Source organism: Camarhynchus parvulus, chromosome 7, assembly GCF_901933205.1.
Source record: "Camarhynchus parvulus chromosome 7, STF_HiC, whole genome shotgun sequence".
Taxonomy (NCBI): Eukaryota; Metazoa; Chordata; class Aves; order Passeriformes; family Thraupidae; genus Camarhynchus; species Camarhynchus parvulus.
The window spans coordinates 21,808,764-21,823,212 of NC_044577.1; the positions used below are offsets into that span (position 1 = coordinate 21,808,764).

Sequence of the window (14,449 nt, forward strand, 5' to 3'; positions counted from 1 at the left end):
ACATCTCCCACTGAGCAAAGGTGTGACAGCCCCAGAGAGAAAAGCAGAAATTGAAACAAACCTTCCCCACTTTAGCATCAAACTATTTTCTATTGCCCCCAAAACTTGCTTCTGGGAGGAAGGGCTGTTGTATCCTCATGCTGGTGACGCCTGATTTTCACTTGCATGTTCCGAGTGTTAAGCTCTGAGTAAACCCCTTAACACGGGCACACAATGCCTGTAAGTGAATACAGCCTGTGCAATCCAATAATTTATTAAACTTTCATCTTGTAAAGCCAGTTACAAATTAAAAAAGACAGAAGAAGGAATTCTATAATAGAAATGAGCAAAATTACAACAAATAGTAGTGAGAGTTACGTTTCAAGTGGGTTCAAGCTGCCTGCAGCAACCCAAGAGCCAGAACACAGAGCTAGTGCAGAGTTAGGATGGATAATCAAGCCTAGTCTGATACATTAGAGATCGAGCCAGTGTATGCAGTGTATACAAAGTGTTGCTTCTCAGGCGGCCTCTGCATTCCTGTTCTCTCCCATCTGTGACCTGGTCATCTTTTAACTCCTTGTGACAACAAGGGGGTGTTTGTGGGCTCCATCAGTGATGCTATTTAAGGCAAAACTCCAGTTGAAGGGATGATGCACAGCAGGGGCCACCCTCTTTGATTGTGTTGCAAGTGCACGGCGTGTTTGCACATGCTGCAGTGTAGTAGAAATGAGACAGGAACAGGGGTTATGTACAGTATTTCTTCTTGTACTGTCACCCTCAAAACTAGTGCTCTGCAACACAGCATTAGTAATATTGGCACAATTTGATGATGAGTTGGAATGGAACCTGTGGCATACTAACTCCTACTTTACTATGTGATTTCTGTTTCATAGCTAACAGGCCTTAGCTGCTGCTACTACAGAAATGGAGACAGCCAATTTTAAATGTGGAAGAAGGCCCACATTACATACAGCTCTGCAGTTTCATGGGCCTTTGCATTCTGGGATCCCAAGCCTAGACAAGGGTCATGGAAAATCGCTCACCACCAGGTTTCTTGGTTGTTAATGCAACTAATTTATGATGGGACTGATAGTGAATATTGTTTTAAACAATTAAATCAACTTTCTGAAGTCAAAAGACTGAAGACTCTATGTCTTTCATAGAGAAGAAAAAAAATTCTGCTTCTTCAAATTGCAGGTAGCTATAAAAACCTCCAAGAAGCTGTTGTTTTGGCAAAATAGAATTGTTTTCAAGTTCTGCCAAGGACTAAGGACCTAGAGGAGACTGGATGGGGATCTGGGGATTGAGTGATGTGAGCAGTTCTTGTTAAAAGTTGGGATGGATGCAGGATTTGGCATTTGCTTACTTGCAGTAAAGAGGAAGTAAAAATCTTGCTTGTAACAATTTATCTAGGCACCTATTCACTCAGTAGGAAACAGTTTGCTTAAAACTAAGTTCAGGGACCCCAGTCACCCTAAAATCCCCCCTAAAGAAAGAAGAATCTTAATTCAAGCAAGCTGCTCACCATAAGTCTCCAACCTCCATCTAACACCTGGAGTTTGTGAAGAGCAGCTCTTCTGGAAATGCTACTAAAACCATCTTCCCTCGTGGGCTGTACAGGAGAACAGCAGTCATTATTTTTTATGCAAGAAGCACTGCTTGCAGTGTGACCTTAGGGCCTATTTCAGTGATGCTAGTCCCAGAGGTTTTCTCCTAGACTGGAGTATTTAATAGTTTAACTGAAAGTGCCACTTTTACAGTCGTGTACCTGTACTTTTATAGGAAGGTAAACAAGCACCTTGGGTGTTTTTATTTGTTTCTTTGTTTAATGCTCCCTCAAGTAGGGTTTGACCTCTCTGTTGGACCACTTGGCTTCAATTATACAAAGACTTTTTCTTTTTAAGACCAGATCAGATTGTTAGTATACCCTGAAAAAAAAAACCCAAAACCAAAACAAACCCAACAGTGATTTATATTTTAGATTTGTTTGCAAAATAAATAAAATATTCTTTCAGCAGACCATGCTGTGATCACATGATCCCAGATGTCTGCATGTTCAAAATTCTTAAGGAAGCTTAAGTCTGTCTCCTGTCCTGCAGAAATGATCCTTGTAGATTTTTCTGCCAGTATGACAGGTGATAGTGAAAGCAGCAGAGAGGACACGGAGGAGGAGGATGCTTCTGACTTTGCTTCTTTACGGTACATTGTTCATCAAACAAGCAAGGGGAAAACAAGTTTTGGGTCATTAGTATTTCACAACAGTTGTAACTGTTTAAAGTCTTTGGGCAGAGGTGCAAATCCTATGGTACTGTAGATGTCACTTCAGCTTTTAAATACAGTAGTCAGTCGAATTCTTAAAAAACATCTTTGCTACACTTGTGCTGGCAAGTTGCAGATACCCATGACTAAACTAGTGCCAGTTCATTCGTATCACCTAGTCCAGATGCTTGCATGACTGTCCACGCTGGTGGCTGATTTGACACTGCAGCGTTTCTTCACGATCATGTTGATGTATGCTTTCATGATCTTTATTATCTCACCCACCTGGGGAGAGAACACAGCATACAGCATAAGCACTTTGAAAACCTCAGTGCACTGAGGCATACAGGACATTTTGCTGAAAGAGATTCCCCTTCTCCAAAGTCATGACACAATCAATTTTGCATGTTAATACTAAATGTGAACATGACAGTAAGAAGAGAAAGGCTTGACAAGTTTGTACTCTGATGCAGAAACAATTTAAAATATTTTTAGCTCAAAGAAAAGCAACTTCCATTCTACTAAATCTTTTTTTTCTTAAGTGTGTGAAACTCCCCATTCATCTACTGGAAAGGAATAAAAAAAAAATCAGGCAAACTGAAGAGCACCCAGAACTGGAAACTTGATCCACTAGAATACCAATCAACTTCCTTCACTTTCCAACCAGCCTATTTTTTTGTTCATCCCTCTATTCAAGAAGAGGTCCCATGCCCTTTAGGCTTAAGCTCCCTTCATGTTTTTTCCCTTGGCTGTGTAGTCCATTAGTCAAGAGCTCTTGCACAGAAACCTGTCTATTCCTTGAAGCTTAACTGAAGTGGCTGTGTGCTTTCACATACCTGGGAGGTTTCAAAGAACATTTCTCTCTCATCCACTGTAATTTTGAAGGTGTTGGGCTGTGGTGCTCCAAAGAAAACAATGTGCTCATACTGGAAAGTTTCTAGTGGTTTAGGATCCCCTCGTTTGTAGACAGACACATTCTCTGTGCTGACGCCAAGCCAGAGATCATTGGGGAATCCACCCTCCTTGCACTGCAGAAAGAGAAACACAGCCTTTTGCATAAATGCAGTGGAGGATCACATAATTTTCCATTCAAGAAAAAGCCCTCTGTTTCTAGCTCTTATAGGACATTTCCATTTAATACACAAACCAGTGTACTTGCAGAATCTATGTTGGAGGCACTCCTGCAGCAAAGATTCGGACGTGACACAGCTGTGAATCAAATACTAGTTGAGTAATAAATAATTGTAATAGGGAACAGCTCTCATCAGATTTTAAAGTGATGTAGCAACTCAATATTCCACTTCTTATTTAACAGATAATGCAATGAGTGCAACCAACTTCCCATGGTGATCCACCTTGGCAGCAGCAAAACGGACAGAAGTGAACTATGGCCTCCTAGTGTAGCAGGCTGAGCACAGTGCTGTACATGCCCCAGTCTGACCAGTTTCTGTTGTACTGCTGCAGACCAGGACTGCACTTCTTGCTGGCAAGAACAGCACAGCTTCGTTTGACTTTGACTTTCACTAGCCACCACTTTCTTAAACCCCTCTCTCCTCCCCCATTCCACCATTATTCTAACAAAGTGGGAAGCCATTGTCTCCCTTCACTTACCAGGATGCCCTGCCTTGCTTGCTCTTGCTCTCTGTGTCATAACTCTTGGGTATTGGGATACTGCAGGCCTTCTCTGAGATTACTAAGGCAAAATGTATCCAGTTCCCAAAATTCCCATTTGTTACACACAGCTTTATCTGTTCTCCAGACTGATACCTCTCCTCAGCTGTGGTTTTAGGAGTTTATTAATCACTCACCTCAACATCAAAGAGGGTTGACCCATAACCTGGCCACTCCTTTACAATGCACATGTATTTCACCATGGCCTGATGCTGAGAGAGCCCCTGCAGCTTGGTCCATTTTTGTGCTATGCTTGCCCGAGCAGCTGAAAGCTCTTCTTTTACCCACATCTCCATCATCTGCTCCTCTTCCACTTTCTGCTTCTTTACAGACCCTGTCTTGAAGCTACGCTTCAATGTCCCTTCAAGAAAGCTGGTCCGTCTCCTCTCCAGAGTGTGACTAGTACTGCTGCTGCTCTTTGTTGAGTGCAGTATTTTGGATTTCAGCCTGTTAACTGGGTAGATTCCATCAAGGGTCCAGCTTATTTTGGAATAATCTCCATGAAGGTACTGTAGCCGCAGAGCTGCCAGACGCTGCAGAGTGTCCTCTGGCCCAGGAAAATGACCGGCTATGAGGCTTTCGTGAGCCTACAAACAAAAAGTGCCCCAAACTCATTAGAAAGCAAAAGCACACGTTATTCACATCTGGGTGCATGTAGAGATTCCTGTCACCTCTGCTGATCCCAGTGGGATAGACATAATTCAGGAGGTCAGAGCAGACTTTGGAATAAATATGTCAAAGTCTGCAAGTGGTTGATATGGGGGGAAACACTCCTTTCTTCAAGCCTGAACAGGACAGAGATCTTTGAGGGGCTCCTATCCTGTACAGAAAGTCCTACAATGAGAACCTTTTAGGTCTGGAACACATGGGAGAGACCAGAATCGAAGCAATTTGGTTTTGAACTGTACCAACTACAGCTCCTGTGTGAAGATTACATTCAACACCAGAGTAATAGATAATAAAGTCAAGATTCTCAACCTCAGTTTCATTACACAAAAGCACCTCCCACTTCTTCCTCCTTCACCTGATGTCTCCACCAATCTTCTTGCTTCCCTTTGCCTGTTTTCTGGGAAATCTATTAATGGGGCTTTTTGCACATCCATGTAATGTCTGGGTAACACCTACTCTCCTACTGTTACTTCTCTCTGCCAGTTAAAGCTGTGTAGACTGAAAGCTTTGTCAGGAGGGAGTTGATTCATTTCAAGAATGGAACCATCATCTGAGTGATGTGCATGCTATGCATTTGACTATCAGTGAGTTTCAGTCTTCATGACTGACTGCCATTAACACAGATTCAGTAATTTTCTATGATTTTCTGAGGCAAGGTCAGTGTTCATTGAAGTAATACAGATTGGACAAATCCCACAGCTGGGTGCTCCAGTTGGTTTAGTTTTACATCCCAGCTGCAAGGCTCTTTCACACCAGTGTGATCTCTGATCTTGCCAGTATCATTGTGCTATGGAGTACAGTGACTTAAAAAAATAACAGACTACTCAGCAGATAAATATTGTGAACTACATTCTCCTTTTCTTTATTTGCAGTACTCTACTAGTGCCTCTCTGTCAATCATAAGAAATTGCCCAGAAGTTGTTTCATAGTTAGTTCTGATAACACCCAAGGATGTGCTGTTCTTGCAAGCTGATTTGCAGATAGACAGAGAGATAGATTTTCCAGTTTTCTTTACATTTATGTTCTGCAAGCAGCTACTTTTAATGATTCTCATAAAACATTACCTGAATTTCTCTGCCTTCTAAAATTAAAAATAAGTTTAAAAAAATAATTATTAGTGTTTCATTTTTTCTAAGCCTTTGCTAGCTTTTCTTGCCTCTGTTCTAATACTCATCTTCCCTAGAAAATTTCATGGTCTATCTGCTTAGTAGATTCCAGGCAAAAATCCAACACACTAAATTCTTCTCCTACAACCAGAATTCCCACTTCTAATGAAAGGTAAACCAGTTTTCTGTATCCTCTTGTGTGCTTTTGCCACCGTGGAAACCAAATCATTCTCCCAGAGTTTGCTTACCTGCTCAAACATGAAGGCAAATTCCACACCATCTTTGGGAACATTCTCAATATCCAAGAAGCAATAAAGCTTAAAATACAGTTGCCACTGTCCTTCCTCCTCTTCTTCTTCAGAGCCAGCAAGTCTGTAAAATACACAAGAGAATGAGAAGGGAAAAAAACAGTAAAGAGAAGTACCATGGTACCAGAATGTTCACAGTGCAAATCACAATCTGAAGGTAACTCTGAATTCTGAAATCCAGTGTTACATCCAACTAGGGATTAAAGGTTTCATGAAGCATTCTTTTACCTCTCAAACTTGGCCAAGATATCAGCCACGATCACCCGACTCTCCACAGCACGGTCAACCTGCTGGTTGTGTTCAAAGAGTGCAAACATATTCCGGCTGTCCTCCATCGCCAAGCCTCGGATCAGCTTCTCAACCACCTGCAAAATCAGACACATCACACACTGGGCATCACTCTCCCTCCCTTTCACAATGAAGAATCAGTACCTCTTCAGGACACCTATCTTTCATACATCTCCATCACATTTCTCCCTTTATTACCATGTTTTCAGATTAAAGAATTTTAACCCTAAAAGATCATTCCCTGCAATGAAGTCATTACTTGTATTTGATCATCCTTGCTTTTCTTCTCTCAATCTTTCCCAATCTTCCCTACCCTTTTGAGGATGGGAGAATTAGAATTCTGCACAAGATATAGGCACATAATGGATTCAGATGTCAGGGTGACATTCTCAGTTCCTCTAGTAACAATTCCACTTTCTGCTCTGTTTAGCACTAATGTTTTCATAGACATGACTACTGCAACCTGGAATCCTGCTTCTGACCTGCTAATGATTAAGTTACTGGTGAAATAACCCTCTCAGACAGGTTCCATTATGAACTGGAATCTCTCCTTGTCCAGAAAACTGTGTTTAGCAGGTTTCAGACAGAGGGCAGAAACCAGAAGTGTTTAGATTTTGCAATACAGTTTCCAAGTGATACTCGACAACCTGGGCACTGGCCTTTCAGAATAAGCTGAAATTTGCCTAAAGATGTACAAAAGAGTTGTAATAAAAAAAAAAGAGAAACTGGAAATAAAGGGGAAAAGGTGTCCCTTCAACAGACCCACTCTCCAGACACAGATGTGCTCACATCTGGTTAATCCTACTGATGCATTACCTCCCCAGCGCTGGTGTGGGAGTTGATGGTTATTTTGCAGGAGCCACCACCATGGCAATACACTGTCGTGGTCATTTCCTCACGGGTAAGAAGAGCCTGTATTTCTTCCTGGGAGGGAACAAACTCCCTTGTCTTCGTTCTCTTCAGGGAATCACTTATGAACTGTGCATACCTATCTATTTCTGAGTCTGGAAAGAGATCTTTTACCCTAATTGTAAAGAGAAGCAAAAAAAAAAGGCAAAAAAAATCCCATTACATAGTGAACACGTTACCCTAGAAATGAGACTACTGCAAGTAAAGAGTTTGGGAGAGATGCTGATGTTAAATGCAACCACACAAAAATCAGCTTATTTCCTAAACAATACAATCTGCTTTTAATAGTAATTTGAAAGGCACTTCAGTGACATTTCTCAGCAATGTATGAAATAAGCAGTTCAAAGTTTCAGGAGTTTAGTGACAGCTAAAGACAGCAGGATGGACAATCTCAATTTACAAAACTGAGAAAAAAAACTGTGAAATGAAATGTAAAGTTTTTTAATTTATTCTTAATTCTTTTGGTTGTTTGCTTTGTTTTTTTTTATTTGCTGGCTGTGTTTGAGCCACTTCTACAGTATGTTTGAGAATTAAGAGGATAGAAAGCAGATGCCTGTACACTCTTCTCTTCCCTCCAAGACCAGCAGGTCTAAGTATAACATTATTTGCAACTCTAGTGATAAGACAATGAAATGGCTCCATGGAGTATCTGCATCTCTTAGACCCAGGCCATGGATGTAGCTATTTGGTGACATAAAACTCATCTCACTCTTTCCTAGCTTGGAAGGAATCAAATACATTTTATTGCTCTTTCTCATCATTAGGAATGGAGCAAAGTTACACAGCTGCAGATCAGGCCCAGTGCAGACTGCCTTGTAAAGCTGCATTAGATGCTGAAGATGACTTGGGAAGAAATGCAAATTATTTATATCATGAAAATGGGAGGTTAAATCAGATTAAAAATACTAATTGCAAGCATTATGTGCTTAGTTAAAGAAATCTTGAAAAATTACAAATTGGATTTACAGTATCTCTCCTACTTCATAGTATGCTTTTTTCCTGTGCCAGCTGCAAGTAGGACAGATTTCCATCAGCATGAAAGTACAGACCCCACCTTACCTGCAGCTTGATAATGTTTATATATACATTAGTAAGCAGCAGGTCATCAGCTGTAAATCCACTGCAACACAGTCGCATGGTATTGTTTGGTAACTTACACAACAAATGGGTGGCAAGGGGGGGAATCTAAACGCACAGAAAAGCTGGTGGTAAGAACTGGGCGAAGGTAGGCGGCTGGAACACCACCAGGAAGATGTTTGCACAGCAAGAGGGTGAGACAGGTAACTACAACAAGCAGTGGAAGATCAGCAGAGCAAAAGGAAACACGTGCAAATGAAAGACACATTCACCTCCGGAGGTGGAACTTGAGGTAGCGCAGGATCCCTCTGCTGGGCAGGAAAGTGCAGCTCATACAGGTCATCAGCTGCCAGTGGTGCAGGTTGCCAGCACTGTTGGGATGGGGCATGTGGTTGGTTTGCTTGATGAGCTGACAGTACACTTCATCACGGAGGGGCTTTAAATCATGGCAGGTCTGCAGGATGCCTTGGATAATGGGTATGGGGTCAGACACTGTCTCAATTTCCTGAAGGGAGTTAAAGATCTTCACTGCTTCATCCTGTAAGCTGCTGTAACCCTTCTCTTGTTGCACTGGGGAACAATCACAAAGATGACAAGACGTGAGCATCTCCCTCATTTTCTACTGGCCCAGCAGTACTTCAGTCAACTGTACTCCTCTGTCATGGAAGAACAGCAACCTGAGCACTAGCACATATCCTGAACTTTAAATTTATACTTTAAGTTCATCAATGCTTCCTCTCCAAATGTTCAAATGTAGTTTTAATTTTTATTTGCCAACATCTGATTTGTCACCAATTCCAATCCATTTCTGCTTTGACCCCTGGGCCAATACAGACCTTAGGCAAATTGCTCTACCACAAATGCATCTTGTACCTATTGTTTAGATTTAAAATGCTTAGACCAAAACCTGAGTTTTTTGAGCACCTAAATGTCTGCTTTTTGAACTGCTCAGACACGTGTGAGACCATTCAGATGCAGGCTTGCATCCTCCTGTGCACATCTCTGGGGCTTTAGGTCCTTCTGAATCTCCTGTACAGCCACTGCTTCCCCAGTGGCCATGTATTAACTGTACAATACAAAGACACAGCTCTAAAAAGAAAGTTCCACAATGTAAGTGTTTGCTCTGTATTTTTCCTGTATTTCAGAATTTCTTTTTCTGTGCTTTTAATCTGCCAGGTAATTGGATTCTTGTATTGTGACAGACCTAATATCCTTTCACTTTCTCCATGACATTCTTCTGACCCTAAAAACTTCATTTTGAGGCTGAAGAAACCTGCTCTCTATTTAGTCACAGAATTGTAGGCAAGTTCTTCTGTACCTTTGATCATCTTTGGGTAGGTTTTTACACGTCCTCTATCTTTGATGAGATGTAGAAGGCAAAACTGTCTCCTGTACTCACGATGCAGGTGCATGATACATATACAGCTGCACAAAGACTTTATTTTTCCTTTTCTAAGCTTTCAAAATCTTACATTAGCTGTTTTGTTTCTGTACTCACTAGAGTTGACATTTTCAGAAGCTATGTAAATTGATGCTCACTTTCATAAGCACAGCTAGATCACTACCTGTGTGGCAGACTGTTTTTCCCAAATACATTGCTTTGATTGAAATTAATTTCTTAAAAGATTCTGTGGCTCAGTCACTTCACGTAAGACATTCTTCTAGAGTTCTTCACCAGTTTTAAGTTTTAGTATGTCAAACAGCCTGTAATCATCAACAAATCACTTTGGTTTCTGGTGGCCCATACTCTAGCTCTTTCATGTTTCTGACACTTTTGAAAAAAGGGGTCATTTAGTCTGGTTTTACATCAGAAAACTGTAAGAACTGTAAGAAAACTTCCGTAGAAAAACTACCCCACTGCCAGCTGCAAGATGTAATCCTGTTGTAGTATTTCCACTGGAGCCACTCGCAACCCAGCTGTGGCTAAAGGATGACAGGCTGCATGTCCCCTGGATGGATGATAAAACTATCTGCCCCCATTTACCCTAAGATTCAGTGTTCCCATGATAAGAGGCAGTGAAAATGAACACAGTCCAGAGAAGAAAGGAAGAGAAAGGGCCTGCTCCCTCCCTGAACCCTGTGGGCCACACTGCTCCAAGGACACTTCACCTGCACAGAGAGAGCTTACATGCCCATTTTGTGGTGTTCAGGCTCCTCAGTGACCCTCAAAATGTGAGTGAATTCTGTCACTTGGGTAAAATACTTACAGTTGACACTGACATCTCCATAGGGTAATGGGAGCAGGGGGGAATGCAAGGGGTGCTGGGTGTATCTCAAGATTGGGTTCCTCCTATACGTCTGTTCCACTACTTCAAAGTTTGTGCTGTTTTCCTGGAAAAGAAAGCAAAAAATCATTATCCTGAAATAGACACAGTCCTTTGTAGGATGGCCTTCCACATTTAGGTTCAAGCTCAACCACCTTTTCTAAATTTCTGGAGGTGCCTAGGGGGACTAAGCGATCAAAGCATAATCTGTATCTAGAAATTACCCTGCACATTATTTCTGAAAATTAAACACAAGAATAGCCATGCTACATCATCCCACAAGTCACCAAGCACAGAATCTTGCCTTCAAGCATGGCTTGCATAATACATGTGGCATGATCCCTCTCTCCTATGTCCTTCAGGCTTTCAACAGGACATGGTTAATGGACTTTCTGACCACAACCATTTTCAGTGTGTAATAATGAGCCTGTTCTCAACCTGTCTGGTTGTGCTATACGTGTTTACAGAATGAACAACCAAAATGCTCCATGGTGTTCAAAATCTGGGCCTGTCACCACCATACACACTGGATCACATTCTTCTGCATTTTGTCCTAGACTACTTCCTAATAATATATTTTGTTCCTTTTGTCCTTGAACCCCGAGCTGAAGTTTTCCAGCATTTTCTACAATCACTCCCAGCTCTTTCTTCCTAAATACAAACTATCTAATTGCATATAGTTAAGAGTTCATCACAAACACATTTCTTCTGAAATTTGGTTTGGTGTGTCCTCTTAAATGATTCTAGGTTTATCTGCCAAAGTTTCTGGCAAGTTTATTCTCAAAAATTACTCCTGTGGTACAATTTCTGCTATTTTGAACGATATTATCTTTCCACCCTTTACTCTGATATTTAACCATGCAAGCCTAAGGTATGAAGACAACTTCAGGGTACATCAAAGGATGGTAGAAATGGAATTTTTTGTATTTGTGTCTGAGATATGCTTAAGAGTGGAAAGGATGGAGCAGAGATTTGCAAACACTTGACGGTGTAATCCTGCATGGAATTTTTAATTGCACAGAGTCGTAGTCTAGACTTATGCAGATCAGCTAGCAAAATAAATTCATGTAATATTTGATGGTTTTTTTGTTGCACAATTGTGTGAATTTATTTTTTTACCCTTTTTCATTTTCCCCTTAAGACAGTAACCCCATTTTTTGCCACATTCTCAGCAATGACTGGGTTAGACCAGTGGTGATCTGGCTGCTCCCAAGTCACGTGGGGACTAGCAGGCTGCCACCTACCCTGATGTCACGAATGAGCTGCTGTGTGGGTGTTTCTATGGGCACTTTGCTGTCGATGACCCCCTGGATGGCAGAGGCCCAGCGCATGGCTTCGTTCAGCAGCTTGGTGTACAGCCTGTAGGAGTGCTTCCGCCCGTGCACGATGATGTTCCAGTAGCCTGCCAGAAACAAAGCTGGAAGGTGAAACTGGCTTCCCTATTATGAAGCTGACTAGAGATCAGCAAATGTGACATTCACCTACAAGAAGGGCCAGAAAGAGAATCTGGGGAACCACAGGTCTGTTGGGTCAACCTTGATACTGAGGAAGGCTATGGAGCAGATCTGCTCTCAAGGAGAGCAATGGAGCTGGACAAGCGTCTGGAGCACAAGTCCTGTGAGGACTTGTGGCTGAGGGAGCTGGGGGTGTTCAGCTTGGAGAAAATAAGGCTCAAGGGGGACCTTACTACTATCTAAACTACCTGAAAGGAGGATGTAACCAGCTGGGGGTCTGTCCCTTCTCCCAGGTAACAAGTAATAGGACAAGAAGAAAGGACTGCCAACAGACTGTCCAAGGAATTGGTTGAATCACCACCCTGGAGGCATTAAAAAATGTGTAGATGTGACACTTAGGTACAGGCTTAGTGGTGGACTTGACAATGTTAGGCTAATGGTTGGACTTGATTATTAAGAGATCACTGATTCTCTTTTTGCCTGTAGCTTGTGGCTGATGTAAAACCCCTGCTGCTTTCATAGCAATATACAGTGTGTCTGGTTAAAATCCACTAGGCAGACATTAACAACCACATTGCCAAAACAGATTTATGAATAGGCAAGTCCCAGTCCAGATTCTGGTACAAAGACAGCTTTCCAAGATGGAAGTATCTTGCAGCGTAACCTGACTACCTGCCTGCCAACCAGGCAGCTTACTTTCACAGACAGCATTTGGACTACATCGTCCTGTTAATCACTTGGAAAATGACCACTCTACACACAGCACCTAGTCAGATTGCCAAATCAACTCTCAGAACTTTTAAAAATATGTTTGACAACCTGAGAGAATGTGTCAAGGTGATGGCAATTCTATCTGCTAAAGGCAGCTCTAGACATCTGTTTATACCAAAAATGCGGACACTTTCTTGTGAATGAGCAGAATAAATTTCCTCTCATCTCCCATTACTAAATACTTCCAGCTTCAAGCCCTTTTAAAAGGTATCCCACACAACTCCAGTATTCAAATGTCCAGTATGTCAAGTCTTTTTCTAAGGTTCACAATCTTTGTATAAAGGATTCACCCTTTATCCCATAACCTGGGTTCCCTTCCAACTCCTAAGGCAAGCAATGGAGGATCATGCCAGATCCTGCCCTCCCAGAACTCTGTCATGTTGCACAGAAAGCAAACACAGGCCTTTGCTATCTTTTGTTTCTATTAAATTGAGTGGTACCATAACACACGCACTGTACATCCCTAACAGGGTGTGGGATGGCTGCTTTTAACAGGTTAACACCGACCCCAGAGACAAACGTAGATCATGTTACAAAGTCACAGTTCTGGAGATGTACTAATAATTACTGTCAACTACAGGAACTCACACCTGTTACCTTGCCTGGGGAATGCTGAGATAAGCAGTGGCTCTACTCAGTGAGAAACATCAGCACTGTGTACCTGTGTCAGGTGTGAGGCACTTGCACACTTTGCAAATCTTACAGTGTCCATGGGCAGAGACATTCGCAGCCACACACAAAGCCTCAGGTGACATCCAGACTGCCTTCTCAACATGCCACACCCCTACAGTCCTGCACCATCCCCTCTTCAGGAGCTGCACACCTGGAGCCTGCCCTTTACCACCTTCTCCCTCTCACCTGTGTCTTTGAAGACCCTCTCATCGGGCTGCACCACGGAGCAGAGGCTGTTGAGCACGAGCGTCCCCAGCTTGGCCGCCGTGCGCTCCGAGGACTTGTAGTAGTCGAGGGCAGTGTTGGTCAGGACAAACCAGCGCTTCTTCATCTTCAGAGAGGACATCTTGTTGCTGCTCTGAACCTCCTTATGAAGCCAGCCTGGCACGGAAAAACAAACATGCCATTACGTGCACCTCTTGCTCCTACAGTCAGGACAAATAACTTCACTGTCATTTTAGATTTGTTGCAAAATAAAGGAAAAAAAAGAAAGAAAATTCTATACTTCAACACAAAAAAAAAAATTGCAGCCCGCATTGCTAAAGCTGTCAAAAAGATAATTTTCTACTCAGAAGTGTAAAAAGCAATGTCCACCCACAAGGCAAAATGTTCAGGAACAGTGAGACTGAACCAAGAGGCTCAGAAAAAACAAGGATATATAGATCTTACTGAACATAGGCTTTTGCGTCTACTCTGCTGTTACAGAGACATCTTATTATGAAGAGCAGAGCATAGTCTGCAAAGGATCATTTCTTTTTCTCTTTGACTAATGATCAATACCAGATAAAAGGAACTGTTGACTTGGAATTAAGTATTTTGAAGTTAAGGTGCTCAAACTGTTGTCTTATAGTCTCCTTTGTATCATTCAATCTCCTTGAAATTTTTAAGACTATGGTGGAAGGCTTTTGCCACATTTTGGTGACCCTTTTCTTCCTGTCCTTCTGCCTTGCTATGACTACTACATGACCTTTATTTCTTCATAGACATTTCTGGAAGATGCAAGGCAATTTGTACATCCACTT

General features: G+C 42.0%; 1 protein-coding gene across 1 annotated transcript in view; it reads right to left on the reverse strand.

The window, feature by feature from the left end:
- Positions 1 to 237: 237 nt before the first annotated feature.
- Positions 238 to 14,449, reverse strand: part of LOC115905878 (unconventional myosin-X-like) — an 89,517-nt gene continuing 75,305 nt past the window's right edge. The window contains exons 32-41 of the mRNA XM_030952575.1: positions 13,614 to 13,808; positions 11,775 to 11,932; positions 10,474 to 10,597; positions 8,539 to 8,836; positions 7,097 to 7,304; positions 6,221 to 6,357; positions 5,933 to 6,056; positions 4,047 to 4,496; positions 3,075 to 3,266; positions 238 to 2,523 (exon numbers count right to left, since the gene is read on the reverse strand). Coding sequence (XP_030808435.1) covers positions 2,410 to 2,523; positions 3,075 to 3,266; positions 4,047 to 4,496; positions 5,933 to 6,056; positions 6,221 to 6,357; positions 7,097 to 7,304; positions 8,539 to 8,836; positions 10,474 to 10,597; positions 11,775 to 11,932; positions 13,614 to 13,808 — 2,000 coding nt within the window. The 3' untranslated portion in view covers positions 238 to 2,409. The remainder of the gene's footprint in view (positions 2,524 to 3,074; positions 3,267 to 4,046; positions 4,497 to 5,932; positions 6,057 to 6,220; positions 6,358 to 7,096; positions 7,305 to 8,538; positions 8,837 to 10,473; positions 10,598 to 11,774; positions 11,933 to 13,613; positions 13,809 to 14,449) is intronic.